This window comes from Hoplias malabaricus, chromosome Y (assembly GCF_029633855.1).
Source record: "Hoplias malabaricus isolate fHopMal1 chromosome Y, fHopMal1.hap1, whole genome shotgun sequence".
Classification (NCBI taxonomy): Eukaryota; Metazoa; Chordata; class Actinopteri; order Characiformes; family Erythrinidae; genus Hoplias; species Hoplias malabaricus.
In genome coordinates this window covers 23,031,682-23,059,253 of record NC_089820.1, presented here as the reverse complement: position 1 = coordinate 23,059,253, position 27,572 = coordinate 23,031,682, and the positions used below count along the sequence as shown (strand labels likewise).

The window sequence follows — 27,572 nt, the reverse complement described above, 5'->3', positions numbered from 1 at the left end:
ACGCCCTGTAATGAAGCCCAGACTGACTGAGACTCTCTCAGATTTCCCACTAGTCTTCTACTTTTTTAAAGATGTAGAGTTGAAGTAAAATCCCAACACCCCCCATATATAACTTCACATCACAAAGGTTTAATTTCATAACCTGGAGCTTTCTTTTCAAGTGAAGGATGCAATAGAAGGGTCTCATCCTGGAGCATGGAGCAGATAAGAGGGAGTAGATGTGGTGCCAGATAAACTAGTTCGGAAACATGTTGGTGGGGAGAATTCTGTTTCTAGGGTAGTTAATAATGTTAAAACCAAGATTTCACGACATACGCAGTGCACTTTGTAGGGAGTAGAGGGCGATTTGGGACGCGGGCGTTGCTGATAGCTTTTGTAGGCTGAGATTAGCCATCCAAATGGGGCAGAACCCAAGTGGGTTTAAATGAATCACACTTCGGAATAAACAAATGGAGTGTCCAGTACAAACATTTAGCTGATTCACTGGTGAGTAAAGAGTGAAAAGACCGAGGGATTAAGAGAGAACACACTGGCTCGCCTGAAAAAGGACAGTGGGAAATGTTAGCTATTAGCTATAATCAGCTCTAGATAACTAGCTAATGTTAGCTGATATTCTCCTATTTTTAAGCCGTATTCTCTAAATAATGGCTATAATTGAACCAGGATTCCCTCCATTATCTCCCTAATTTTAACAGTCCGATAAAATAGATATTAAGCCGATATTTGTGCCGAAATACGAGGGTAGCTGACTCTTTTTGAGAGTCTGATGCTAATTTTATGACACTGCCGAAAATCAGCTGCCTTGAGGCTTTGGTGGTTGAACTCATTTGTATAATTTATGTTGTTTGACAAGCTCTCGTCGGTTCTTTTGTTAATACCCAAATTTACTCAAGCTGTAGTTAAGATAAATACGAAGCGAGGGTTAGCTTCGTATTTCAATTGTTCCGTTCCTCCTTAAAGAGTCTAGTATGTACGCTCTCGTGCTGGCACTGGACTGCTGTATGTGCGCCATTTAAGGTGGAATTGGAAAGTTGGACTGTCAACTTCAGTTTTGCTTTACTTTAGTTTACTCATAGGTGCCAATGATTTATTTTTATTGACCAAAAATATCCCCGGCACAGAACAGGTTTGATTTTGGTGGTGGATCAGACACAGCAGTACTGTTAGACACTCTTGTTAGACAAACCTGCCTTGTTGATCCATCATGTAGATTTTGTAAATTGTGTTGTTAATCCTTTAGTCCTTCACCAGTGGTCACAGGACACCACATCAGTGTCACAGTCTGTAATTGTAAAACTACACATGGAGTAAAATTGTCAGTGGAGCTGAGAAAACACAGAATAATTAGGTTCATTAATTAATAATTGGCTAGGGTGTGTATAACAGGATTTAGTAACTTTGTGGACTGTCACATCAAAAGTCCTCAGCAGCCCACAAGTCTTTTGTTGCGTGATTGCAATTTTGTCCACTACATGGTGTGATTAATCCTGAATTCATTTCGTTCTCTAGTTCCCGCTCTATGTGTGAGACTGTGTGAAGACAAAATGCCTTCAGCTAAAGTGCTGAAGAGTACACAGTACATAGAACTGGGCAGTTATCAGTACTGGCCCGTTCTGGTTCCCAGAGGTATTCGTCTGTACACTTATGAACAGGTGCCAGGCTTTCTGAGAGAAAACCCTTACATTACAGATGGATACAGGGCATACCTCACATCTCGACTGTGCATTAAAAGGTGAGTACCTAGCTCAAGATGATCATTAAGCTCTACTCAAAATATCTCTCACTCTAGTAAATCACATTTTAGTACCTCAGAAGAAGAAATGATGGCATGCAATCATTTATGAGACTTATTACCGAACTGGACTGGATTCCTACTTTTTCCAGACAGTATCTGATGTCGATATCTACTTGATGCTGATGCCCGTCAATCGTGATATTCTATTTATAATTATTATACAGAATAATATTATCCTCTGTCAATTAATCTGTGTTCTTTTTATAGTCTCTTTATCCTGTCCAACGAGACTGTGAATATCTGGAGCCATCTGCTAGGCTTCTTCTTGTTCTTCTCACTGGGAGTTTATGACATGGTGTCTGTGCTACCAATGGTTGGAGCTTCCAGAGAGGACTATGTCATCTATTCCATAGGCCTCTTTTGCTTCCAGGTGTGTCTTTATAGTTCCACAGCATGCAGCGTACATTGTTTTAGAAGTATTCATTGCTTATTGTATTCATATAGCCATACAGGCATTTTCGGGTAGACCTAAACCATGCTCATTAGTGAACAGGGAAATTTGACAAGTGTACTTTCTGTGCTACAGTAAATACTCTAAATATAAATTCAGGCATTAAAACAAAGACTCTGTTGGTCAAATAAAAGAATTTAGGCAGATATTTTCAATGTATTACATTTTAAAATCCACTAATCTTCTAATAACTCTCTTATAGTTGGTAGAGTGCGAGTGTTCTGTTTTTAGAAGTTGTAGAAAAGAAGAAAAATAGCATCCTCCTCCTTTGGCAGCTACTCCCTCAAGCATACGGATGTAGCACAGACTCTGCTAATTCCCAGAACATACACTTTGAAAGTCATGCCAAAAGTTTCAGAGTGGGGGAAAAAAACCAGCATTACAATAAATATGGAGTTGCTGATAAGAAAGGTAGAGTTAAGACTGAACCTCATACAACAGAAGAATGTTTGAGAAGAAAGCACAGAACTGTGGGCGAACCTTTCTGACATTAAATTAAATTCACAACTGGGTGGGCGCTTGTTTACAAACACAAAATCTGTGTTAAAGTTCTTTCATTAATGTGTCAACGTGGTACTCCATGTAAAAGCCAGTTGGCGGCATGTCTCACCAGTCCTGATCTGCTTAGGTGTGCATGCTGTGTTCAGTGGGTTATCACCTGTTCTGCTGCCATCGCTCTGAAAAGACCAGTCGGCGTTGGATGGCTCTGGACTATGCTGGGATCTCCATCGGGACCTTGGGCTGCTATGTTCTTGGCGTGTTCTACGCCTTTTACTGCAATAACGTATGTAACGGCCAAAACAGATTTGTAACATATGTCTAAGACAATGGTTAAACCATATCGATTAGGAAGGTTGTATCTGTAGGGGGTTTAGCCTCATAGCAAATGCAGGTGTAAATGGTACCAAGACACATTTAAGACATTCAAATCATTTGAATATGTCTTGCATTAACACTCCTTCACAGGGCAACACACACACATTCACTCACACACTCACACTACGGACACTTTTGAGTCGCCAATCCACCTACCAACGTGTGTTTTTGGACTGTGGGAGGAAATCGGAGCACACGTAGGAAACCCACGCGGACACAGGGAGAACACACCACACTCCTCACAGACAGTCACCCGTAGGAAACCCACGCGGACACTGGGAGAACACACTTACTCCTCACAGACAGTCACCAGGAGGAAACCCACGCAGACACAGGGAGTACACACCACACTCCTCACAGACAGTCACCCGGAGGAAACCCACGCAGACACAGAGAGAACACACCACACTCCTCACAGACAGTCACCTGGAGGAACCCCACGCAGACACAGGGAGAACACACCACACTCCTCACAGACAGTCACCCGGAGGAACCCCACGCAGACACAGGGAGAACACACCACACTCCTCACAGACAGTCACCCGGAGGAAACTCACGCAGACACAGGGAGAACACACCACACTCCTCACAGACAGTCACCCGGAGGAAACTCACGCAGACACAGGGAGAACACACCACACTCTTCACAGACAGTCACCCGGAGGAAACCCATGCAGACACAGAGAGAACACACCACACTCCTCACAGACAGTCACCCGGAGGAAACTCACGCAGACACAGGGAGTACACACCACACTCCTCACAGACAGTCACCCGGAAGAAACCCACACAGACACAGGGAGAACACACCACACTCCTCACAGACAGTCACCCAGAGGAAACTCACGCAGACACAGGGAGAACACACAACACTCCTCACAGTCACAGACAGACAGTCACCTGGAGCGGGAATCGAACCCACAACCTCCAGGTCCCTGTGACACTACCTGCTGCACCACCGTGCCGCCCTGTACATTACATGTTTATTTTATTTTAATTATCATTACACTTATAGCGTCTCTTCTAGAAACCCAAGTTTGCATTACACAGAACACCATTACATTCAGTCCACACACACTGAAAAAAAAACTGAGGAGCAGCAGCCAGAAGTGCACAGCGTTCTCTTAAACAGGAACGACCATCCACCTGGAGGACTACAGGGCTTACCCAGGATAGAGCGCCAAGCCGTATCTTGGCATGCACACATTCACTCAGACACATACAGACATTCATTCACATACACACTCATTCACTCACACACCAGAACATGGAAACTCCACCCAGATAGGACTTCCAGCGGTGAGAAGCAAATGCGCTAACCACCAGGCTACCATGTGTTACAGCACACACATTACCATCTTTTAGCTACGTCGATTTATGTTCCCCTTGTGGTCTCATGTGTCAGAGACTCTTAAGTTAAATGAAGGAAGTTTTTTGACACGAAGGAAGCTGAAATTGAGACATGCTTCAAAGGTAGAGACGTCAGTTCATTGCCAGGATTCTGATGCGCTACAGTTTGTTAACCAGAATAATTACAACTTTGGAGATATCGGAACAGTCCTCCTTCAGAATATGACCACTGTAGTATTTAGGACATTTCAGACACAGCCCAGGTGAAGCACTGAATACTACCTCGTGTGAAGCAGTGAGGAGCTATCAGTGATAAGGCGATTGAGCATATGTGAGCGAGTATAAGCATCTGAAAAGCACAGTGGTACAGTGTAGAGCATGTGATGATATTTCGAGTGCTGCTGGTGGGAGGACTTGGACAGTGTCAAGAAACAAATGTCAGTATCAGATCTTCCTTACACCAGTTAAGTTAGTGACAGCACTGCTTTCAGATTCAGGTTTCATTATTCTGTTTAATACTTCACAATTTTCTGTCAAGTAACAGAAGCACTAAGCAAAACAGCTGTAAAACACTCTGAATGGAATCAGGTTTGAGTTTCAGTGCACACCTCAAATGAAAAAGTGTTATTGTTCATAAATTGCAAAGAAAGGGGAAGGAGCAGCACAGGCTGTTATGTTGTAAAATAAGTTTACGTCCGTATTAAATGATATATTACAGCTGTTGTGGGTTCGATTCCCGCTCCGGGTGACTGTCTGTGAGGAGTTGGTGTGTTCTCCCTGTGTCTGCGTGGGTTTCCTCCAGGTGACTGTCTGTGAAGAGTGTGGCGTGTTCTCCCTGTGTCTGTGTGGGTTTCCTCCCACAGTCCAAAAATATACATTGGTAGGTGGATTGGCGACTCAAAAGTGTCCGTAGGTGTTATAGATAATGAATGAATTAATGAATTAATATTACAGCTGTATTTTAATTAGATCAACTAGAGAGACACCATATGGTCAATAGCTCGTGAATGTTTCTTCTAAAAGGATGTTTGTCCCAAAAATATTGGATGGAGGTCCATCACTTCAGAGAACATGGTTCTAATGGTCCACAGCCTGCAGAACTGAACATCTGTGTTCACATGGGATGCATATTAAAGCAGCTGTATTCAGTAACATTTAGATATTTATAGTGTACATTGGACTATGTTGTTAATATTCTATAATAATACAGTTCATATAAGAGTTGCATGAAATGTTCAGGTGGTAATGGGTGTGAATAAACTTGCTTTAGGGCATCATAACATCACTTATGGGCTTGAACAGGGCTGATATTACTTTACTAAGCTGCATGGGGCAGGTGTGCACACCACTCCTCTTAGGGTTAGCGTGAAGTCTGCAGATTTGGCATTTAGGCAGATTTCAGTTCAGGTGGAAGTAAGCTGTCCCCTGTGATGGACGTGAAAAGATGAGTGTTTACAGCATGCCTGTGGCTTGTGTGTGTGTGTGTGTGTGTGTGTGGGACGAAGATTCAGACGGGGGTAGATTAATTAGTTGGCCTGAGGATCGTCGTCCCATAGCGGTCTAGCAGCAGATGGTCGCCCTGCTTTTGTTGTGGGCATATGCTACCTGTGCAACAGATACAGAGCAAGAGTTCACCTTTTGCGGGGGAAAACACACTTGTGTGTGATGCCATGAATTCTATGTGTAGGGCTCAGACGTGTTGAAATGGCCTCTTTTTACGTTTACTGTCTCTCAAAGCAGTGCCTGTAAGTCTTCACACTACAATAAATGTCCTTTCAACATTTGTCCTGTAGTATTATACTGTTATAAAGCTGGCGGCATAACATCTCTCTCTCTCTCTCTCTCTCTCGACTGCTTGACTAAACATATTTGGCAGAGAACAGAGCCTCCTTTGTCTCAAGCAAAACGACGAGCAGAGCTTTCAGAGAAACTTGGATCTGGAACATCCGATGCAGGCAGCTAGCTCTTGTCCCCCAACTCCCACTTGCTCTTTGCGGTGCGCCGCGGCGATTGGCCATGTCGTTTTTGCGCGCTCGCCCCCCCCCCCCCCCCCCACCCCTCCACATATTGGAAGTGCTGGCTTATTGTGCCCCAGAATGCGGTGGAAATCTGCTCCAGCCCAAAGCAGATGGCCGCGTTCGTGGACCCACTCCGTCACTCCTGTTCCCCACCATATGACATTCACACGTGGGTGAGCCATCTCCACTCTCCCCCTGCCAAGTGTTTAGCTTTGCTTTTTGGGTGACTACTCAATCAGCCAAGTCCCCCAAGAGAAAGAGAGACTGTTTTCTTTCTCTCTTTTTCTCTCTCTCTCTTTTACTCTCTCTCTCACACTCACATTCTCCATCCAGCACACAAGCAAGTTTATTTAGGCGGTGGTGTGGGATACTTTCAGATTTATTAGATTCAGAATCATGTCACTGGCTTTGCATGTGCTAGGAATTCGCCTCGGTGCATTTGGTGCATACAGTCTGCAAGTAAATGCTATGTAACTTGGCAGCGTGTATCTGCTTAGAAGAAATATCATATGAGCAGGACTGACCTGAAGGGTTCTATTTTATAATAAACCATAAAAATGGCAATAAACTAACAATTATTATAATACATAATAGGCAAATAACTTACAAAAACCAACAAACAAACATAAAAACGTGAAAGTTATTAAAATGCAAATTACTGTGATTACAAAGTGAAATGGTCAAACACGCATTGATTTTTTTTGGGTTATAATCTGGTATGTTAAATGACATTAGAATGAAGAAGTTGAACATATCTTCAGTAATTATTCCAATGCCGTACTGTGTTACATTATTACACTATAATTGAGATAACAGAGTCTTACAACATCGACTTATAGCATTATAGAATCAACACAATGTGGCAGGAGAGAGCAGACCACACCTCTGTTAAGGGTTAGAGCGCATTACAGTGTTGTCATTGTGTGATTCAACCAGCATTCTATTAAAATATTAGGTGTGCAAAAGTTTTATAGCATTTATTTGGAACGTATAATTGTAATCAAACTTCACGCATTCTCCTGCTCTTTTGTCATTTTATGGTAACTGTTGTGTGGTGTGGCAGCACAGTGGCGCAGCAGGTTAGTGTTGCAGTCACACCTGGACGTTGTGGGTTCGAGTCCCGCTCCGGGTGACTGTCTGTGAGGAGTGTGGTGTGTTCTCCCCGTGTCCGTGTGGGTTTCCTCCGGGTGACTGTCTGTGAGGACACAGGGAGAACACACCACACTCCTCACAGACAGTCACCTGGAGGAAACCCACACAGACACAGGGAGAACACACCACACTCCTCACAGACAGTCACCTGGAGGAAACCCACGCAGACACAGGGAGAACACACCACACTCCTTACAGTTACCCGGAGCTGGACTTGAACCCACAACCTCCAGGTCTCTGGAGCTGTGTGACTGTGACACTAACCTGCTGCACCACTGTGCTGCCCCGTTGTGATGCAGTTCATCTAAATTATTTGAATTGCTGTAGTAAGAGTATAGTTTATTAATTGTTTTTCTGATTGTGTATAATTTTCTGATTAACTCTTTGGGTGTGATTTGACACCTGAAAGCATGCATGTTTTAATATGACGATTTGGTCTTCGTGTTCTTCTCTGTCTTGTCCAGTACTGGAGGCAGGTTTACCTCGTCACCGTTCTGGCCATGACCCTAGGATTGTTCTTCGCCCAGATACACCCTCATTATTTGACCAAGAACTGGCAGATGTTGCGTTCTGTCATCTTCTGCTCTGTAGCTGGCTATGGTCTCATCCCTACCTTCCACTGGATGTGGCTCAGTGGAGGTTTCAGCTCTGCTATTGTACAGGTAAGAGTAAACACAGTCTGCTCATCGTCAGCTGTAGTGTGCTTAGAGATGGACAATAATTCAGTATCGATACATATCGTAATATAAAATGTTCTAAAAATGATGATACAATTTTTAACTGCATTTTCAATATTTTGGAATACACTATTTACAGTATCTGTCACTGACTGCTGTTCTTTACAGGGCACTGTCGTCAGTTCAGCGCACTCAGTTAAAAATTTAGTTTAAAAATATTGACAATAGGTGTATGTTTGATTGTGATGTCATGTTTTTCTGTGGATTTTATACTGTTCATTTCTATATCGGACTTATATTGTTCGTTCATTCATTCATTATCTGTAACCCTTATCCAGTTCAGGGTCGAGGTGGGTCCAGAACCTACCTGGAATCATTGGGCACAAGGCGGGAATACACCTTGGAGGGGGCAACAGTCCTTCACAGGGCGACACACACACTCACATTCACTCATACACTCACACCTACGGACACTTTTTTGAGTCGCCAATCCACCTATCAACGTGTGGGAGGAAACCGGAGCACCTGGAGGAAACCCACGCAGACACAGGGAGAACACACCACACTCCTCACAGACAGTCACCCGGAGGAAACCCACGCAGACACAGGGAGAACACACCACACTCCTCACAGACAGTCACCTGGAGGAAAACCACGCAGACACAGGGAGAACACACCACACTCCTCACAGACAGTCACCCGGAGGAAACTCACGCAGACACAGGGAGAACACACCACACTCCTCACAGACAGTCACCCGGAGGAAACCCACGCCGACACAGGGAGAACACACCACACTCCTCACAGACAGTCACCCGGAGGAAACTCACGCAGACACAGAGAGAACACACCACACTCCTCACAGACAGTCACCTGGAGGAAAACCACGCGGACACGTGGAGAACACACCACACTCCTCACAGACAGTCACCCGGAGGAAACTCACGCAGACACAGAGAGAACACACCACACTCCTCACAGACAGTCACCCGGAGGAAACCCACGCAGACACAGGGAGAACACACCACACTCCTCACAGACAGTCACCTGGAGGAAAACCACGCGGACACGTGGAGAACACACCACACTCCTCACAGACAGTCACCCAGAGGAAACCCACGCGGACACGTGGAGAACACACCACACTCCTCACAGACAGTCACCCGGAGCGGTACTCAAACCCAGGTCCCTGGAGTTGTGTGACTGCGACACTAACATGCTGCACCACCGTGCCGCCCGACTTTTATTGAACAAAAAGAAATATATCTTGATATAAATATTGGCCATATCGCCCAGCCCTAGCTGTGCTCGTTCGGCCACAGTACTGCAGTAGACTGTCGTAAATAACCAATGTTTTAAATAACCAAAGGGCTAGTTCTGAATAGGGCTACACAGTGTGGAGTGATCAATAATATTAACATTAACTTAATGCATATTGCAATTACGGTACAGATATCCCCCTACAAACTGCTCAGCCAAATAACCATGGCACAGATGTGTTTTTGCTTTGTTCTTTTTACAGAGAAATGCAGATTATTTGAAAAGTAAAAGATTTTGTTCTTGGATTTTTAGATTTTTTTTATTTTCTAGGAATTTGTTCCCAGAGTGCTGATAATGTACTTCCTTGCTGCTGCTGCCTTTGTTTTTTATGTTTCTAAAGTCCCAGAGCGCTACTTCCCAGGTAAAATGACCTAAACCACAGGAGAATTTAGTCTCTTTTTTATGTAAGTGAAGGTAATTAATGCTCCTCTGCTCTTTTTTGCTTTTACCTAAAGGTCAGCTGAACTACATGGGCTCCAGCCACCAACTGTGGCACATTCTGGTGGTTCTCCTGTTCTACTGGTGGCATCAGTCTGCACTATTGATCACTAACTACAGACACACACACCCCTGCCCTGACTACCCTCAACACACGTAAAGGGGAAGTGCACTGAGGGGTCCCCCCCCAAAAAAAAAAACCTTTTTTGTTCATTTTAGATGCTGAAATGTAACGTCTTGGTTTGATGTAGAATGCTTCACTGCAGAGAAACTTACCAGAGCAGATTTTTTAAGACATTGTTAATAGGAACCAGGCGTCATGTTTAAAATGCAAATGTAGCCGTTTGACTCACTAGAATCACCAGTGAGTTTTATGTGTCATTGGAAAATAACGTCTCAGACAGTGTTCAAGGGTCATTCATTATTTCCTTGTGAAGAATTCAGATGTGTTTTTCTCGAATGGTGCATTTCACATCAGACATTTTGGTTGTTGGTTTTTTATTTGGCTTTCTTCCCTCGTTATAAGTTACAGAGAAATTCTGAAATATTGAAGGGTCACATTGATGAGGGTGAAGTCTTTAAAATCACAAGGTTTTTGTTTAATGTAAATGTTCTTCCCTTCACTCACTGTATTTCAGGTGAGATCCTGTCGGAATCATGTCGGAATCCAGTTCCATATGCCAAGTTTTTGCCAGCCACTGTTGTCAGTATTGTCAAAGTGCCTAGCCGTTTAGTTTGAGATGCTTTAGTATTAAAGCGCATCATAGAAAAATGCACTATTTGGGATGTGGGAGGGATTTTCACACCAAGGTTTCCTGCTTTTAATTTGTGTGTTGGAGAATCAGTTTCCGGGCAATGAATGCATCCATTTGCAGCTGGACGCCCTCAGGCTGTTTCTCATCAGTGTTGGCCATTGTTTGAGAATGTAAAGCATTGAAGGTGTAGCCAGTCTATTAAGGTGTGTTTTGTTCAAGAGCGTGACAGGGTGTGAGTTTATGAATGAGTACAGATATGTAGTCGTTTCAAGAATGCACTGCAAAAAATGAAATCTAAACAAGTAAAATTTACTTAAATCTAGTCTAAATATCTAGTATTACTCATTTGGAAATTGTCTTGAGAATATAATACGATTATTCAACTTATTTCTAGCTTATTTTTACTTGTTTTAAATCATTTCATCTACAGAAAGTGTTTTATTGCATTGGCAGGTGCTTAAAAGACGCAAAAGAATTATTTAAACAGGTAAAAATAAGTTAATTAATCGTATTATATTCTTACGAACATTTCCAGATGAGTAACACTAGATATTTAGACTAGATTTAAGTAAATTTTACTTGCTTAGATTTCATTTTTTTGCGGTGTGGTTTATGAATATACCGTTCCAGTCTCTTTCGCCTGTTGAGGTGGAATTAAGGTGGATATAATCAGCATATAAATGAACACAAAGTTACCACTTTAAATGACTTTCTGAACACAAACTGCCCAGTTGGATTTGGATTTTGTGCAGTGCTAAGCCAAATGTACCAAAGATTTTGATAATTAGATTTATAATCTGTGATCCTAAGGCTCCCACAAAAACATACACAATGTTTAACTTTGATTTTGTATACATTTGTATGCCGTTTTTAACGTAAAGGCCATGCTTTTCTCTAGTTCACAGTGAAATTTTAAATCTGTTACAAAACGTTCATTGCAACGTCAAAAAACGAAAAAGCTATACCTCATTTTTTTAAAACTCTATTACTGTCATGTCTCCTTTTTACTCTGTAGTATTTGCAGCTGTTGTTTCTTGTACGTTTTCTTCAGTCTCTGCGTGTTGAGGTGCAGTGTCAGTATTTAGAGCCAAGCAAAACAGACCTGATGTCACTGAATATTAATTTATTGTCAATGTAAATGTCGAGTGCAACATTTCAGGTTCATCTCACACGACTGATGCCACTCCAGATAAAGTTTGTATTCTGTGCATTTTTTTGTATTCGCCATTTTGTCCTGAGTTCTGATCACACACACCTTATACATCGATAATAAATGTAAACAAAAGACCTGAAGTTTCAAAAAAAAAAAAAAAGAATTTCAATATTTTATTGCATTGTTAGAGAGCAGTGTAGCACAAAAACAAGTATAAAAACATTATTGCAATGTTAACAGTTCGACTCGTGAAGGAAGCTTCCAAACAATGTTGCTTTAGTCTCAAAGGTGAAGTGCTGTAAGACTCAACGATATTCTAGATTTATTCTGTAAATCGCCCTTTCCTCTTGAGTTCCAGTTAAATTAGGTTTCTGTCCAAGGCCTTTTTTGTGTAGAACTGAAAACTAAAATACATTCATTAAGTCTGGTCCTTTTTTTTTTGAAGAGGGCTAGGTTTTAATGATTGTAGCTTCATTTATTGTTTGCATAAACACTGCAAACTATTTCCATGTAACGTCTGATTACCGGGGTTAGGACTAAAGGAGCATCAATTAAAATTAAATATAATCTTCAGTAAATCCCTTTAGTATTTTGAGAGAGAAGAAAAAAATGGCTACAACTTGAAAATCCCTATGAAGTGAATGCACTTAAAATGCTGAATTCTGCATAGAAAATAGTACATTAACTAAGAGTGGGAAAGGCCTACGCTGAAATGATTCTGTCGACGCGAACGCGCCACAGCAGCCATTTTGTGTTCGAGGTACAGTAAAGCAGGGTGGAGCATACCCATGTAAGGCAATATGGTGTGAAACTGATCTATCAGGAAGCAACAGCCTACACCGATGACCATCTGCAGGTCCATGATTGAGCACGCACTTCGATGCCGGATTTAGCGACGTACTAAATCTAATAAAAACCAAGGACAGCGTATTATCATCATCGTGTTGCTAATGTTTTCTCAGAGTACACTGTGATGCAGCATAAAAGGCTTCTCAGCAATCAGGTGAAGACTAAATGTAAAGCACACAGTCTTTTAAAAACATCCTTACACAGGTTCAAGTCAAGTTCAGGGAAAAACAAGTTGCTCTGAAGAAGTCAAGTTAAGTATTAAAATAGTTTAAAAGCTGTAAAAGTTGGTTTACTACAAAAGAAAAAGGCCCATGATCTGTTTGGGGAGACACTGAGATCACGCCACAAAGCTGCCGTCTTGTAAATTTCAAATGGTCGCATCGACTTTGCATAAAAAGTAGCAGCGTTTGCGCGAGTGCACTCCGCGTGCGCCGGAAGACGAGACATTCACTGCTTTGAGGGAAAAGGAGCGGCGCCAAAGGGGTCAAGGTCCAATTGTGGGGGTTGCTGACTCCCACCGTGGATCACTAATTCAGTGAAGGGCACAGCCCCAAAGTCATCTATTCTGTTCCCGTCAAACGCCGCGGGAAGGGAGACAGTCCGAGATCTGTTGGCAGTGTTGATGTCACTTTTGCTGTCACCTAGGCCCGGGTGCTGACCATGCCGAACGCCATCTTGTGGGTGGAAAGGTTTAGCTCCGAAGGGATCCAACAAGGTCTCTTCAGAAGGCAACGCCGTTCCCTTCTCTTTAACTTCTCCCATCGAGATGCTGATGTTCTCTTTGGAGGCACTGAGAAACTCATTGCTACTTTGCGAATCCCTTCTGCCCACCTTCTTGTGCCGCCGTGCCCGCTCAGGGGTGCGGAAGCTGGGCTTGTTGCTCTTCCTGCCACTGGTCGGTGTGCTGTGGTGGCGCTTTCCGTTCCCGCCGCTGGCCTCCTGCTTTGTGCGTCTCTGACGCGAGGAGAGTTTCTGGAGGCTGCGTTGCTTTAGCTTCTGCTGCTGTGGGCTTTGTTCCTCCTCAAAAGGCACTTGGCCAAAGATATCTTCCTGGCTTTTGGAAGTTAGTGCCGCGTGGCTGGGCTGGAAGGGCGAGAAGCCAAACGCGTCCACGCTGGCAGGGGAGATGGGTGGCGTCTGGCCGCTGGGAGCATCACTACTCCTGCTGGACTTGGAGAGGTTCCTGCTGAAGGGAGCTTTGGTGAAAACATCAATCTCCTCCATGGTGTTTTCCTGGCTTGCCTGCCTGAAAGGGGCTTTGGCAAAAACATCTGTGCTCTCTGGGGGTGACGCTCTGGGCTGACCACTGCCAACGAAGGGCACTGCGCCAAATACGTCCACTTCACTTGTGCTAGGCACGGCAGCGCGTGGTGAATCGGGAGGGGTGATCAGACTGGTTCCAGATTCACCTCTGGCATTTTCCTTTGCAAACAGGGACGCTTTATCGCCCACGAGTCTCCCTGCGCAAGCTTTCACTTTCCTCCGATCACAGTCCGAATCAGAGCTATGCTTGTCCTCCTCCTCCTCGACCTCGTCCTCAGAGTCCATGAGCAGAGGCCTCTGGCCCAGGTTCTCTGGCTCAGCGTCTTCCGGCTCACTATTGAGACCTTCATCTTCCTCCGCCTCTTCATCTTCGCTGCTTTTGGGTGAGGGAGGATCTGACTCAAAATCACTGTCCGATTCCTCCCCTGCTTTATGAGGCAGTGAGCCAGAGGAGCTGCTTTTTTTCATGGGCTCCTGTACCTTGGCAGCTTCCTCCAAAGTACCTAGTCCAGCAACATCAGACTCTACATTTGGTTGCTCTGTCGTGTGTGTGCCAGATCCTGATAGAAATAAAATAGAAAAGGACATTTGAGTTACAATAATGTTCAGTAACACACACACACACACACACACAAAAAAAGCTCAGACTTGTGTGTAAGGATCTGGCGCACACACCACAGAGCAACATCAGATTCTACATTTTCTTGCTCTGTTGTGTGTGCCAGATCCTGACAGGAATGAAAAAGAAAATGATAAAAATAAAACGGAAAAGGAGATAGGAGTTAAAATAATGTGTGTTATGTTTGAACTCCACACAGAGAAACGTGAACAGATCCCTTTAATACCTTATTTGAACTCACTTTAACAGAATACAAGCACTTTCCCCTTAATCACTGCGGCTTCTAAAGACGGGATCGGTACAGATGGGCCGTGTCTTAATGTGGGAGAGGGTTTAAGGATAATAATGAAAAGGCAATGAAAGGGAGGTCTTCTTAAGACTGAGAACATGATTACTGCTTTGTTCTGGGTTGTGCAATGACCCTGGATTACTGTTGTATGCAATTTGTATTTTGCTAGGTACCTCCTTGACGACATCTTGTATTTAAGGCAAACAAATCCCCACAAATTGTGAACTAATAAAACAGAAGGCATAATAATGGAGAATTATGGGAGTCATATGGTCAAAGTGCTGCTCATTTCCCGTAGAGTCTCTCCTGACTTGACCCAAGGGCGTTCTGAAGGTATACGAGTCTAAGAAATCAGCTCCGGTCGATACGTAGAAAGCGTACGTTAACAGATAGTGGTTCTACGCTAAATGTACCATCGTTTTAACTTTGGATAAGTCTGTCTACGGCAAACAGCACAGAATCTGAAATTGTTACCATATATAAATAATTACAGAGCTATTTTGCACCAACTTTTCCCCCCTCTTTTATGATCCTCAGTATAGCTAGTTGAAGCCATACCCCATGCTGCGCAGGCAGAGCTGCAAATCTGTTACCATCTAAACCCTCCAAACTGGCAAGACTAAACAAAGGGTTAGCCAAACACTGTTATGTATGAATAAGTTTATAAAATGCGAAGTGGAAAGAGCTGAGGGGGGTTACGAGAAAAGTAATCAGAGTGAGAAACAAAAAATTCTTAGTTTGCATGGAGACAAGGCTGAGGATAGTGAAGGCAGCAGCTGTTTATCTTGTTCTAGAAAGATCACAGTCCATCTCAATGGACTATTTCACTTATTCAAGTAAATAAGAGCTTGAGAACATATAGGGGGATGTTTTCCAGTGTGGTCTGGTTACACTTTGATGCCTGTAAAAGCACAGATAACACTGTAACAGTTAAGCCCCTGGAGGTGGTGGCTATGTAGTCGTCCTGTAGCACTGCAGCACAGTGGCAATGTCAGGGTGCTGCAGCAACTACATGACCACAATGGATTACAAAAGACCCTTATCCTAGGTCAACAGATGCTCAACTGACGATGCTGTCCATGCTCATGTTATATGCAAATTAATCAGAAACTCCCTCTCTCCTTATATGGCATATAGCTAAACCGGCTCTTATTTTCTGAATGAATAGGGTTTTTAATAGTTTATAGTCTAATAGTTAATAGTTCTACTGTTTTGTTGGGGTGGCCTGCATGCCTTCTTAGCTTAATCAAGCTTTAACAAGAGGATTACAAAAGCAGAACACAAAACAACACAGCAATAACACTTGATTGTTATTCATGTTTAACAACGTGACATATGTTTACTGTCCACAAAACCACGGCTTAGCGTCCTCAACAGCAGAGTCATGGTTGTTTCATAAAGCTAAGGGAAAGTTGATTTATGCGGCATTTTATTTATGTGTAGATAGAGAAACACTTTCCCTGGAACTATGAAAACTACTTTGATAAAATGAGATCAAGTTCTCACACACACATTTTAAAATTCAAGAATCTTCAACATATACGTCTACGTTTATATTTTGTATATAAAAACAATACTGTAGACATTTCTCAAACAGTAATCATTATGCACCACCCAAGTTCTGTTTTATCTCTGAGCTTGTATCCCAGCTGCATATTGATTGCAATAACTGTACAACTAACTGAAGAACATCCAAGTCCAGTTTTTGAGCTAAAAATTAATTAAAGGCTAAGCACCAGCTCTATGAAAGTGTCAAACAAATAAACACAGTGGAATTTGAGTTCCTAACTTGTGTTTATTGATAGTCAGAAAACATGTTATTTCTCACTAATTCAAGAAATAAGGTTTAAAAGAAAAATCGTATAGGCGTCTTGCCTGTGACGTAGATGGTGGACAACAACTCTAGAAGTTGCTCTTAATTTAATGCAAAATGAAGAAAAGGTGAGTTGTTTTTGGCTGCAATCATTCAATGTACAGTGGGACATCTGTGCACAAATGGCCCAAAGATCCCAAAATATCCAGAAAATGGACTAAATTTGTCCACTTTAAACGGGCACTTTGGAAAGGACCATCCGCTCACTCCGTTATCTGTAGCTGATTTCACTGGCGCTTTTCCAACAATATGGACATGTAAGGACACCAACGAAAGGTGTTCAAGAGCCTCTGTAACTTATTGCTAGGCTATTGTCATGAATAATGTTGGTTATTTAGCTAGATACTGTCATAACAGTCAGTCATAACGGTGTTTTACCACGGCGGTGTTCAGCTGTTGTCCACCAGTGACGTCACGGTTGCGTTCAAGAATTTCCGTAGCGAGCTCGGGTTTTTCCGTCAATTTAATAAAATTGTCAGTTTTAAAGCACATTAAGCTGCTATTTTCATTTTAATTTATACTTATATATGTCAGTAACTACAATAATGTGAAATATTCATGGAGGTCCATTAAGTGGTGGTTAGCCTTTAAATGCTTTACATTTCCCATTAATTAACATGAGATAAAGACAGCCATGCTTATTTAAGAACATCTTGTGTGGTATTAATCCTGGACCTGATGACACTGGAACTTCAGAAACCCAGTGGGAAAAGGAAAAACATAGTCCATTATATTCCAATTTAAAGTTTCTATAACAAAATCAACAAAAACCTATATTGCTTTTGAATACATATTTTATTTATCATTAGCAGTTTGTAAAGAAACATTCAGTTACATTATGATACATGAGCATTTACATTTCTGTCTCAAGAGAACAGTATCAACAACTTATTCAACTAATGGTTATAAATATGTGAAATAAGATGAAGCTACAGACTGATATAGTTTTTATCTTTATTTAACCTACGAGGCATTGCAGCACATTAACCCTAAGATAGTAGAAAGGGTCTTTAAAATGATGCTAACTTCACCACTGCACAATTATTGCGCTATGTCCTAGAAGCCTAGTTAGTTACAGCCACTCTGTGCCCAAAGCCGATTCACACTGACACCAGTCATGACGTCATGAAGAAGTTTAGTCTATGAGATGAACCCTACAAGAACATTGTCATCCAATTTGAAAACATTCAAAGCCTGACTTACTGGCTGGAAGCGGAGTGGCTACAACTAACTACGGCGGCGACAGCAGAGCACTGAATATACTGGAAGTCTGATGAAGAGCTTTGAAATGAGGGCTGAGTGAAAGAAAGTAATAAACAAAAATGCAGCTTGTAGTAACTTTGTCATCACATGCCCTCAAGTCTATGAGCAAAACCCTTTACAAAGAACATGTAAACTAACACTCCAGTCCGTATGGCAACGTACCCTTTTTGTTCCTTTGTGCATGCATGTTCATGATAAAAAATATGGCTCAGTCATGATTCTCAATTTGATTCAGAATTATTCCCATAAACACACCACTCAACCAAGATGTCTCTGAGAATGGCTGTCTTTATCTTGTACAAAAACCAAATGATTGCAATTAAAAGTTAAAACATAAAAATAATAATAATAATCACACCGGTAATGGAAGATGTTCTGATGCTGGTCAGAACTAAAGTGGATAATGAGATGAGTGAATGAAACGAATAGGAATCCAGCATGTGAACTAAAACTGGATGGTCAACTTACCTTTGGTAAAAGAAAGTCTTAGTAAAGTATGTCGTATGTCGAGCACCTACGAAAACATCCGAGTAAAAACGGGGACAGGGGTGTTATCTACACACAGCTTACATCGAGTTTTTTTAAAATGGTTTTTCAAACAGTACCCAGGACTAAGCTTAAACCTCTCCCTGCGTAAATCTTCATATTAATGATTTGCTGAGAGACTTGAAACTACGTACTGCTGAAATATGGGGGGGAAAAAAAGCCACAAAGAAAATGCAGCAACGTGAGCGATATGTTTTCTGAGCTTTAACAAACGAAGGTCCATGCATTCTCAGACACAGCCTGGTTCTATGGCACAAACTAACAAGTGAACAAGAAAAAGTGAATGTGCACTAGCACAGGCTACATAGCAAAGCATCACATTTTAAGAAGGGAGGGGAGGGGAGAGGAAGCCCACAGGAAAATGAGGACCGTGCACATTTAGTTCCGTTCGCAGATCCAACAGTGCTCTGATTATGTGTCTAAACTCACCCTAACTTGATGAACCTGCCAACGTTCCCAAAATTGGCAACTCAAAGTATCTTCACAGTTAAAAAAAAAAAAAGGAATAAGGCTCAATGAGGGAACCGAAGCCAATTTTAACACTGGATAGAAACTTGTGATAACTCCATGAGAAATTGGCATGTTTTTAAGTTGAGTAAACACAGTGGCAATGAAGATCTCTGGAAGTGTTTCATTAAGCGAGATCCGTGAGTGTGTACCTGAGAAATCCTGGCTTTCGCCACAATTATTAACATTAACTATGGAAAAAAAAAAAAAGATATAAGCTAATAGAGACAAATATATGTAGCTTCTGGTAAAAGTTAAATCAGTCCGCTCAAGAATTTGGACGATTCTTTCATGCCAAACTGACGCTATTTACCATGTTAGTGCCAAAATTAATACGTATAACATGTTATTAGCATCCTTTTCACAAGTGAAGTATAAGGGTTTTGGTTGCACTTTTTCATGTAAAATTACTTTTGCTGCTTGGATGATGCATTGTTTTTCCCATTTTTCTGGTTTTAAAATCATTTCTCAACAGGAAACCTTTAGCAGGGAAAACAAAAACGGTGATTTTCTGCTTTGCAACACATTATTTCTCCTTAATTTGTGAAAAATGTCTGCAGACGACTTAACCTTCCTTAATTGATAAAGGCCTAAAAATGACGTTTCCTTCCTACAGCATTAAAGTGCAAAGGCAAACTAGAATGTAAAGCACGGAGGCACTAGAAAGCCCTGTCTTTGTATGGAATTACTGCATACGGGCTTCATTATTCCACAAGAGTATTGTCCACTCTTGTCCTTCAAACTGAAAAAAAGATGGAAGTAGTAACTGCAGTTCTACAAACCTTATTTGCTAGTGTATGACTCATATTTCAATATGTTCCTGCACAAAAATGTAGGACATTATACATATTTTTGCACTCTGTGGAGGCTATTCTTATTGCTATGTAGCACTTCACTATGAGCCTGACCTTACGGGCCCTTGTACATTAATCCTATTCTAAATGTGTCAGATACTCATTTTGCTTAAATAAAGATTGATACCCTCAATATACCTATGCTTAACACAGATTTCTAACTATACTTAAGAGACTTCCGATAATGCCACACTGCCAGCTCCAGAAGTGACTGATGGTGTCCAGAGGAAGCAAGGTGCACAGTTTGGAATCGAAGGGGAGACCGTACATGAGCATGAGGGGACAGTAACAGGAAACTCAGTGGGCAGGGTCTTTTCGTTGCAGGTTGGGGAAGTTGCCGGCTGCTAGAACTTGCCTGCGCTGGCCACGAAGGGCACAGAGCCGAAGGGGTCCTCGGGTATAAGAGGCGGTTGCCGCTCCGCACCAGCAACCTCCACGCTGACCACTCGCTCCACTGGTTTCTCTGAGGGAGGAGAGAGAGAGGTGTTACAGTGAGACACAGAGGCCCTCTGCTGGAGAGTGAGAGAAACACTACTTTCAGCTGCAGAAGACTACATCAAATTAAGTGATATATGTGTAGGTAAAAAAGACTTTTCAGAATTATCAATCACTGAAGACCTCTTTAATATCCAAGGATTGTAACATGTGACTAATGTGGGTGAGCTCATATTTAGGCAATGCTGGGGCTCTCATAGTCTAATAGCTAGCTATGTAAGTCTTGACCAACATCTACTTTCCTTTCAAACACTCCAACATTTTTAAAATCTGTATGTAATCTAACATTTAACTTTGAACTTATGTGCAGTGAAAGGCTTAAAAACAAACTGCAACACTTGCTTGCTCGCAGAAGGTCAAACTCTCTGTCCAGTAACTCCTCTTCTGTGAGTTTGGAGAAGTTATCTTCTTCAAAGGGGTTCCAGCGAGACATGTCGGGAGGGTTAGTAGGCTGAAGAGTGGGACTGATCACATCTGAACTAGGCACAGCTGTTCTGTGATCAAAAAGAACAAAAATACAATTTTAAATTTAGAAATCTCCTTATCCACTAATTACAGAGAAGTCAGGAAACATGTTACACAAACATTAACGATGAAAACAATAGAACTGCAAGAAATAACATTTCATCATTAAACATAATTTAACATCTGATCGAAAGACGTTTGCAGTTAATTGATAGAGTTGATGGATACACATTACTGATGGCTTTACGTAGATGGAGATGGTTACCTGGGATTAGTGAAAGGAGTATCCACAGGGGATGGCACAGCAGGGTTATATGAACCCAAAGGGGCTTGGAACTCCAGGGGAGAAGCGTAGGGGACCTGCTGAGCAGCGGTGCATTGCTGCTGCTGAGCAGCAAAGGCCTGCTGGTACTGATGCATCTGCAGAGAGAAAGCAAAGTAACTTAATAATAGTAATATGAGCACAGGTAATTGAAACGACAATAGGAGGTTTATAACATTCCTCGCCCTTCCTGAAGCCATCTTTCTCCCTCTCTTGCGCTCAGTGTTATTATTCAGTGTTAGAATGTAGGATTATGTACCCCATAACATCCCATTTTAAAGCACTGTGTATAAGTATAAATATGGAATAACTAAATATTCAGGCTCAGTTACTGCTATAAACAGCACAAATATGCAGATACACAGACACACAAAGGAGACTTTAAAAAGGCAGATCCCACACTTATATTTCTTAATGTGATACACATGGTAGAGTCCATTTTATTACATAATAAAAACAAAACAAAACACAATAAATAAATAAATAAAATTTTAAAAACCTACCCTCCACCAACACATTTATAAATAATCCCACAAACTTTGACTTTCGTACAAATGCTTTTTCCCTCCGCATTAAAAAAAAATGCTGTGTGGGGAAAAATACACTAGGGCCTTTTTGACCCAAAGTGACCATTAAGGACAGAGAGAGTGTGACACAATGTCCCTCGCATTTCCCTACAGTGTAATTGCTTCATATGTTACGATTTAACACAGAGAATTGGTCGATTTCACCCCCTATTCAATCCCCTGATGGCTTCACATGGAGCAGATTGCATCTGAAATTAAACAGATGGTAACCATTCGGTGGAAAATGAGCTAAAAATTGCTCCGTCTTAACATTATGTATTTAGAGAAAGTCGGTTATCTGCACTTGTTTAGCGTAAATACGTTTTGGAGAAATCACTGACGGATGCGACCGACTGGCATCAGCTTGGACTTGGAAACCGTTTGGCACAAAGAGCCTTTGCAGTGGGTGTGAGCGGCCAAATTAATATTGGAGGCAGAGTGGTGAAATCCAATTGGACTTTTCTAAAGTGAGTAGTACGACTACACACATATTGGTGACTTGACCCAAGTCATGCTGCTTTCTTCTGGCCCAGACAGTGCCCAAAATCCTAAGTCTTTAAATTTAATTGAATTTAAACTGAATAAAATATCCAAACATGGGCTTTAGATGCCACAGCGGACATGATTCCAGTTGTTTTCTTCTAAACAAAGGACATGAGTCCATAGAGGAGCCAATATGTCTTGAATAGTGAGATGTGTGTACTTTTATAATACTCATTATTTTACAAATTGAATTTCTAGCATCCGCTGCGTGTTCCCTTTAAGAGAACGAATAAATGGGCAGGTCGCTGGCACCCGAGTGCTGCCTTTCACGGCCGACTGAGTGCTGCTGCTGTCCGAGAGTTTGAGAGCTCACCAGGGTTACGTAGTGCTGCTGCTGCTGCTGCTGGGGGTGATACATGGACTGCTGCATCAGCATCTGTTGTTGGAGCATATGCTGCTGCTGTTGCATCTGGAGGCTCTGCTGTATGGCCTGATACTGCAGAGACAGAGAAACAGAAGACATAAAAGAAGGGGAGAGAAACCAAATATATAATAACAGGGGCATCATTACATGAAATATTTCACTGAGTGAGATTAACTTTAAATATATGTTTAAATCCAAGATAATGCACTTTTTAAATTTTTTAAAAAATGCATTAGTGAATATTTTGCACTATAATTGTAGCACAAATTTGCTGGAAAATCACATATATTGTTCCCTAAAGAGGGTACGTTCCATTTGTACTATGTTCTAGCAAACAGCTTTCGAGTCTGGATCCTTTTCATTTCAAAGGACAGACATTAACAAGTACAGGTGACGCTCTGCAATCTACACTGAACTCCCAAATAAACAAAGAGCAAAGGAAAAAAAAAAGATACTGGACATATGTGAATAATAAAGCAGAACAGAGTGTAAACGCTTGTGAAGCTGAACACATTTCAGAGCCACAAACAGACAAGTGGAGAAGGCTGTTTTGGAGCAGTTGTGAGACAGCTGTGTTAGGCCATCTGAACCATTAACAGAGTAAGACACGATTAACCAGCTGACCACCTGCTGTTCTACTAACACATTCTGTCTCTCTCCATTCTAACAAACAGCGCCATCTGTCGGTCTGTAGCTGAAATTAGTGAAGAAGGATAATGCATAGAAAGGCAGTTATTTTAAATAAGTTTTTTTTAAATGATGCACGGGCTACACACATTCAAACTCAATTTTCCAGTTAGATGTTTCCTGTCATTTCATGATATCCACTTCATTTACATCAATAAACTGTTTAAAACTATTGAAAAGCAAGTGGCTTGTTCTCATTTGAAACAGTGACTCTTCACAACCCTGATTCCTCTTTGTTAACAACCACTGTCATTATAGACATTAAAAGCAACTGTATAAAACACTGTATGACAAAAGAAGACAAATGCTACCATGTTCAAGAAGGCAGTGCAAATATGTGACACAGCTAAACAAACACTGGCAAAAACGTTAACATTAAACCAAGTCAAGTAAAAGGGGTGAAGACTTAATTGAAAGAACCCATACCAGCTGTAAAGAATGGGGTGACTGCATCATGCTCTGCTTTGAAATAGACTACTGCACTTCAGAAAGTAGATAATATCATGAAGGAGGAATAATCATGTAGACACCAAACTGATCTTCCAGCAGGACAACAAAGCATTGCTCTTAAGCATTTCTCCAAATTTGCACAACAAGGTGAATGTACTGGAGTGGCCATTGCATAGTCCTAGGTTTGTGTAAACATTTGGCCTCAGATGTAACCTGAATGCACCTAGATTTGGGATAACGTTGGGGAAGTAATCAGCACATATAGGCATTACCTGCATGTACTGCAGTTGCTGTGCATTGACTTGCTGCTGGTGAATATTATGTTGCTGTTGCTGCTGCTGCTGATGATGATGAGGATGTGGCTGTTGTTGTTGATGAAGTTGCTGCAATCTTAGGTCTCCAGGCTGCAGCTGCTGTAAAACTCTGTTTTGTTGATTGCTGCTTGGCACCTGCACAGCTGCTGTCTGGCCATTCCCTTGAGCTGATAAAAACAAATCCACACACAGGGGTTACCACATTCTATTAAAGCTGCTCACTGTTTAAACTGTGTAAAATACTATATGGGTGACATGGTGACGCAACAGGTACTTTTGATGCCACGGGACTCCAGGGTCCCAGATTTGGGGGTTCAAACCCTTGCTCAGGTCACTTTCTGTGAAGAATAGAGTGTGCTTTCCCTGTGTGGGTTTCCTTTAGGTGCTCCTGTGTGTCTTCTCACAATCCAGAAACACAAGCTGGTAGGTGGACTGGCTATCCAAAAAGTCCACAGGTGTGTGTGTGTGAGAATATGTGAGCCCTGTGACAGACTGGTGCCCATTCCAGGGTGTGTTCCTGCCTTTTAGCCAGTGATTCTGGGTGGATTCCAAGCGGGCTCTGTACCCACCGCAAACCAGAACAGAATAAGCATTTTACAGATAATGCATGAATGAGTAAATACCACAGATTAAAAGCAATAGAGTGTAGACTGAATTTGGAAAGGACAGACAAAAACCCTGTAGGAATATTAAACAGAGCCTTACCTTTCTGACCATTGCTAACTGCTGCAGAAGGGACAGTCATTTTCACAGGAGTTACTGAGTTAGGCAATGGAAGGACATTGCTGTTGGCTGCTTTTGGCCTTTGTCTCGGAGCAATGGATGTTTCCGTAGGACCCACGGTTTCTGTTATTCTGCAGAAATTAATAAAGCCACTGTTTAAACTATTTACACTACTGTTGGTATCCAAGTTTTATCAGTTGTGACCATGGTTCTTCGGTCAATATTTCTCAGTAACCCTAGTCACACTTCATTTCAGGCCCATAATGATGTTGTCTTCTCACAGTGGAAGAACAGAAAGAAATCTGTGATTTTTGCCATCAAAGACAAAAATGTATCTTGTACGTTCACAGGTAAGTACTGTGAATCCGATATGAAAATTGTGGTTGTCTTACAAAGTTGGAACTGGAAATTAAATAACTGAATTGTGGTCTTTGACTTTTCACAGCACAGTGGAACCTCTACTTACGAACTTGATCCGTTCCGTGACTCGGTTCATAAGTAGAAAAGTTCGTTTCTCGAGTCAATTTTCCCCATTTAAAATAATGGAAAAGCAATTAATGTGTTCCAGCCCCCACCCCGAAAGTCACACTTTTTGAACTGATATATGTTTACAACGAATTAGTAAATAAATACATGTAGAATTACTAAAAATAAAAGAGAAATACAGTGGTAACAGTAATGGAAAAGTTTTAAGTGGTTTAAGTGGTCGCTACCTTGAAGACGTGACGACTGGCTGGAGGAGTAACACAGGCACTGACTGTATGACGGGAGGTGGGGGGTGGGGGGAATAACGGAGAGTAGGTGGGTGAATGTGGGGAGACGAAGCGTAGATACGGCTTAACTTAGCACGAATTTCGATGTCTGCTATTTACACTAATGCTAAATTGCTAAAGCTACAATGCGCTAATCTTAAAAGCTCACTCAAGTCTGGGCGCTGGGAGATTTGCCTATTGGGGTCAGTGGCCATTTCCAGCCGCTGGCTCGGCGGAGGCTCAGTTTTGTTTCTAGAGTCATGGTTCATTGGTGGAGGCAAAAAATATTCAAATGCCCGGTTCGTATCTTGGAAAGTTCCTTAGTATAGGCGTTAATTAGTAAAGGTTCCACTGTAATTACATAAATAGTAACAAAATAACAAACTAGTCTTTTCGTTCTCACATTCTGTTTTCTAAGTAATTAAATAAATAAACCATAGCTTTCAGTTAAACATAAAAGAAAATGTAAAATTTCTGTCCACACAAATACCTGGCTTTCGTCATGCTCTTCTTAGCAGCGATGTCACTAGCTGTCAATGGCTCTGGCAGCGAGGTGGGGATGGGAGAGTTCTGTCATCAGAAACAAAGCCAAATACTCACCACCACTTACAACTGCTACAAGCTGGGTAAAAATCTCTGAGGCAAAAATCTGTAATTCCTAAACCAGCACGGGAAAGACTTACAAATAGATTTGGCACTGGACACTCCTTTCCAGCTAATCTAAAGGCAAAGTAAGAGACTTGATAGATGTCTGGTCTTTTTTCTTGATCTGGCTCCAACATGTATCCTACAGTAAGAAAAATCAAATTACAGGCTGAACAAAAGAAATGACTGAGGAAAAAAAAGTAGCCGTGTTGCCATGATAGTTAGCAGCCAACTCAGAAACACAGCCGCCCACAGAAACTAACCTACAAATAGGTTTTGTTCATAAGGCTGTGCTCGCACGAGCATATTTGTATCCATAAATACAATGTGTTGCTGATATCTTGCACATGAGTGAATGAATCTGCACAAGCAAATACAAACCCCACCCATCACACTGTGAGAAGTTCAGCTGAGTTTTATTAATGTTACACATTGTCATGTCCGTAAGTCTGAATGCGTTTTTCCGTTTGAAATCATCTGAAACACTCGTGTTTTTGATGGAGACATGTGTGAACATAGTCTAATGCTATTTTAATTCTTGATTTCTACTAGGAATCCCATAAACTATAAATGCATGTTCAGTTTTGCTTTTTGAAATGATTTCTTGTTAGTAATTACTCGTGATATATCCTGAACAATACCCCCAAGTTTATTATTTATTATAACATCTGTTTGGATACATCATATAATATAACATTCATAATACAAACATCAAATTAATTTGAGTTAATCTGTGACTACATTTACAAATGAATCTTTACAAGTGAGTAAGTATGAATTCAAAGATTTATGAATGAGTGATAGCATGGTAAACATACTGATGAAAGTAGCACCTCAAAATCGCCACAAGGTGGCACTACTGCCCAAGTAACCTCAATTCGGATCACCACATTTTCTGTGTTAATTATGCATTTTGAGATTTGATCATACTCATCTCCTCCAGTGAACTGACATCAAGGAAAGGTGTGACTGATAATACTCACTGATTAAACTGTGAAGTTTAGAGGAGAACTTCGAACTGTCGGGAATACTGAAGATTCCGTCACATATGGCAACCTGACTCTCCCCAAAAGGGAGCGTGAAGAAACACAGCTTGTACAACAAGCATCCAAGTGCCTAAGAGGGGAGAGAGAAGGGGATGAGGGTTTATTTCTCCCCAGACTGTAACATAAACTGAACCCCATTGATATTGCCCATT

General features: G+C 41.7%; 2 protein-coding genes across 2 annotated transcripts in view; one reads left to right on the top strand and one right to left on the bottom strand.

Annotated features, from left to right (window-relative positions):
- Positions 1–243: 243 nt before the first annotated feature.
- Positions 244–11,137, top strand: LOC136679170 (progestin and adipoQ receptor family member 3-like). The gene is made up of 7 exons (XM_066657539.1): positions 244–486; positions 1,510–1,732; positions 2,003–2,165; positions 2,875–3,030; positions 8,107–8,304; positions 9,910–10,000; positions 10,095–11,137. Exons 2-7 carry the CDS (start codon positions 1,545–1,547, stop codon positions 10,235–10,237), a joined length of 939 nt encoding a protein of 312 aa, XP_066513636.1. The 5' UTR covers positions 244–486; positions 1,510–1,544; the 3' UTR covers positions 10,238–11,137.
- Positions 11,138–12,061: 924 nt separating this feature from the next.
- The window catches only part of LOC136677912 (BMP-2-inducible protein kinase-like), a 38,945-nt gene continuing 23,434 nt past the window's right edge, over positions 12,062–27,572 (bottom strand). Inside the window, exons 7-16 of the mRNA XM_066655617.1 lie at positions 27,358–27,490; positions 26,413–26,516; positions 26,220–26,299; positions 24,960–25,108; positions 24,213–24,421; positions 22,753–22,875; positions 21,274–21,428; positions 20,886–21,037; positions 20,404–20,511; positions 12,062–14,657 (exon numbers count right to left, since the gene is read on the bottom strand). Of these exons, the coding sequence (XP_066511714.1) occupies positions 13,282–14,657; positions 20,404–20,511; positions 20,886–21,037; positions 21,274–21,428; positions 22,753–22,875; positions 24,213–24,421; positions 24,960–25,108; positions 26,220–26,299; positions 26,413–26,516; positions 27,358–27,490 (2,589 nt within the window). The 3' untranslated portion in view covers positions 12,062–13,281. The remainder of the gene's footprint in view (positions 14,658–20,403; positions 20,512–20,885; positions 21,038–21,273; positions 21,429–22,752; positions 22,876–24,212; positions 24,422–24,959; positions 25,109–26,219; positions 26,300–26,412; positions 26,517–27,357; positions 27,491–27,572) is intronic.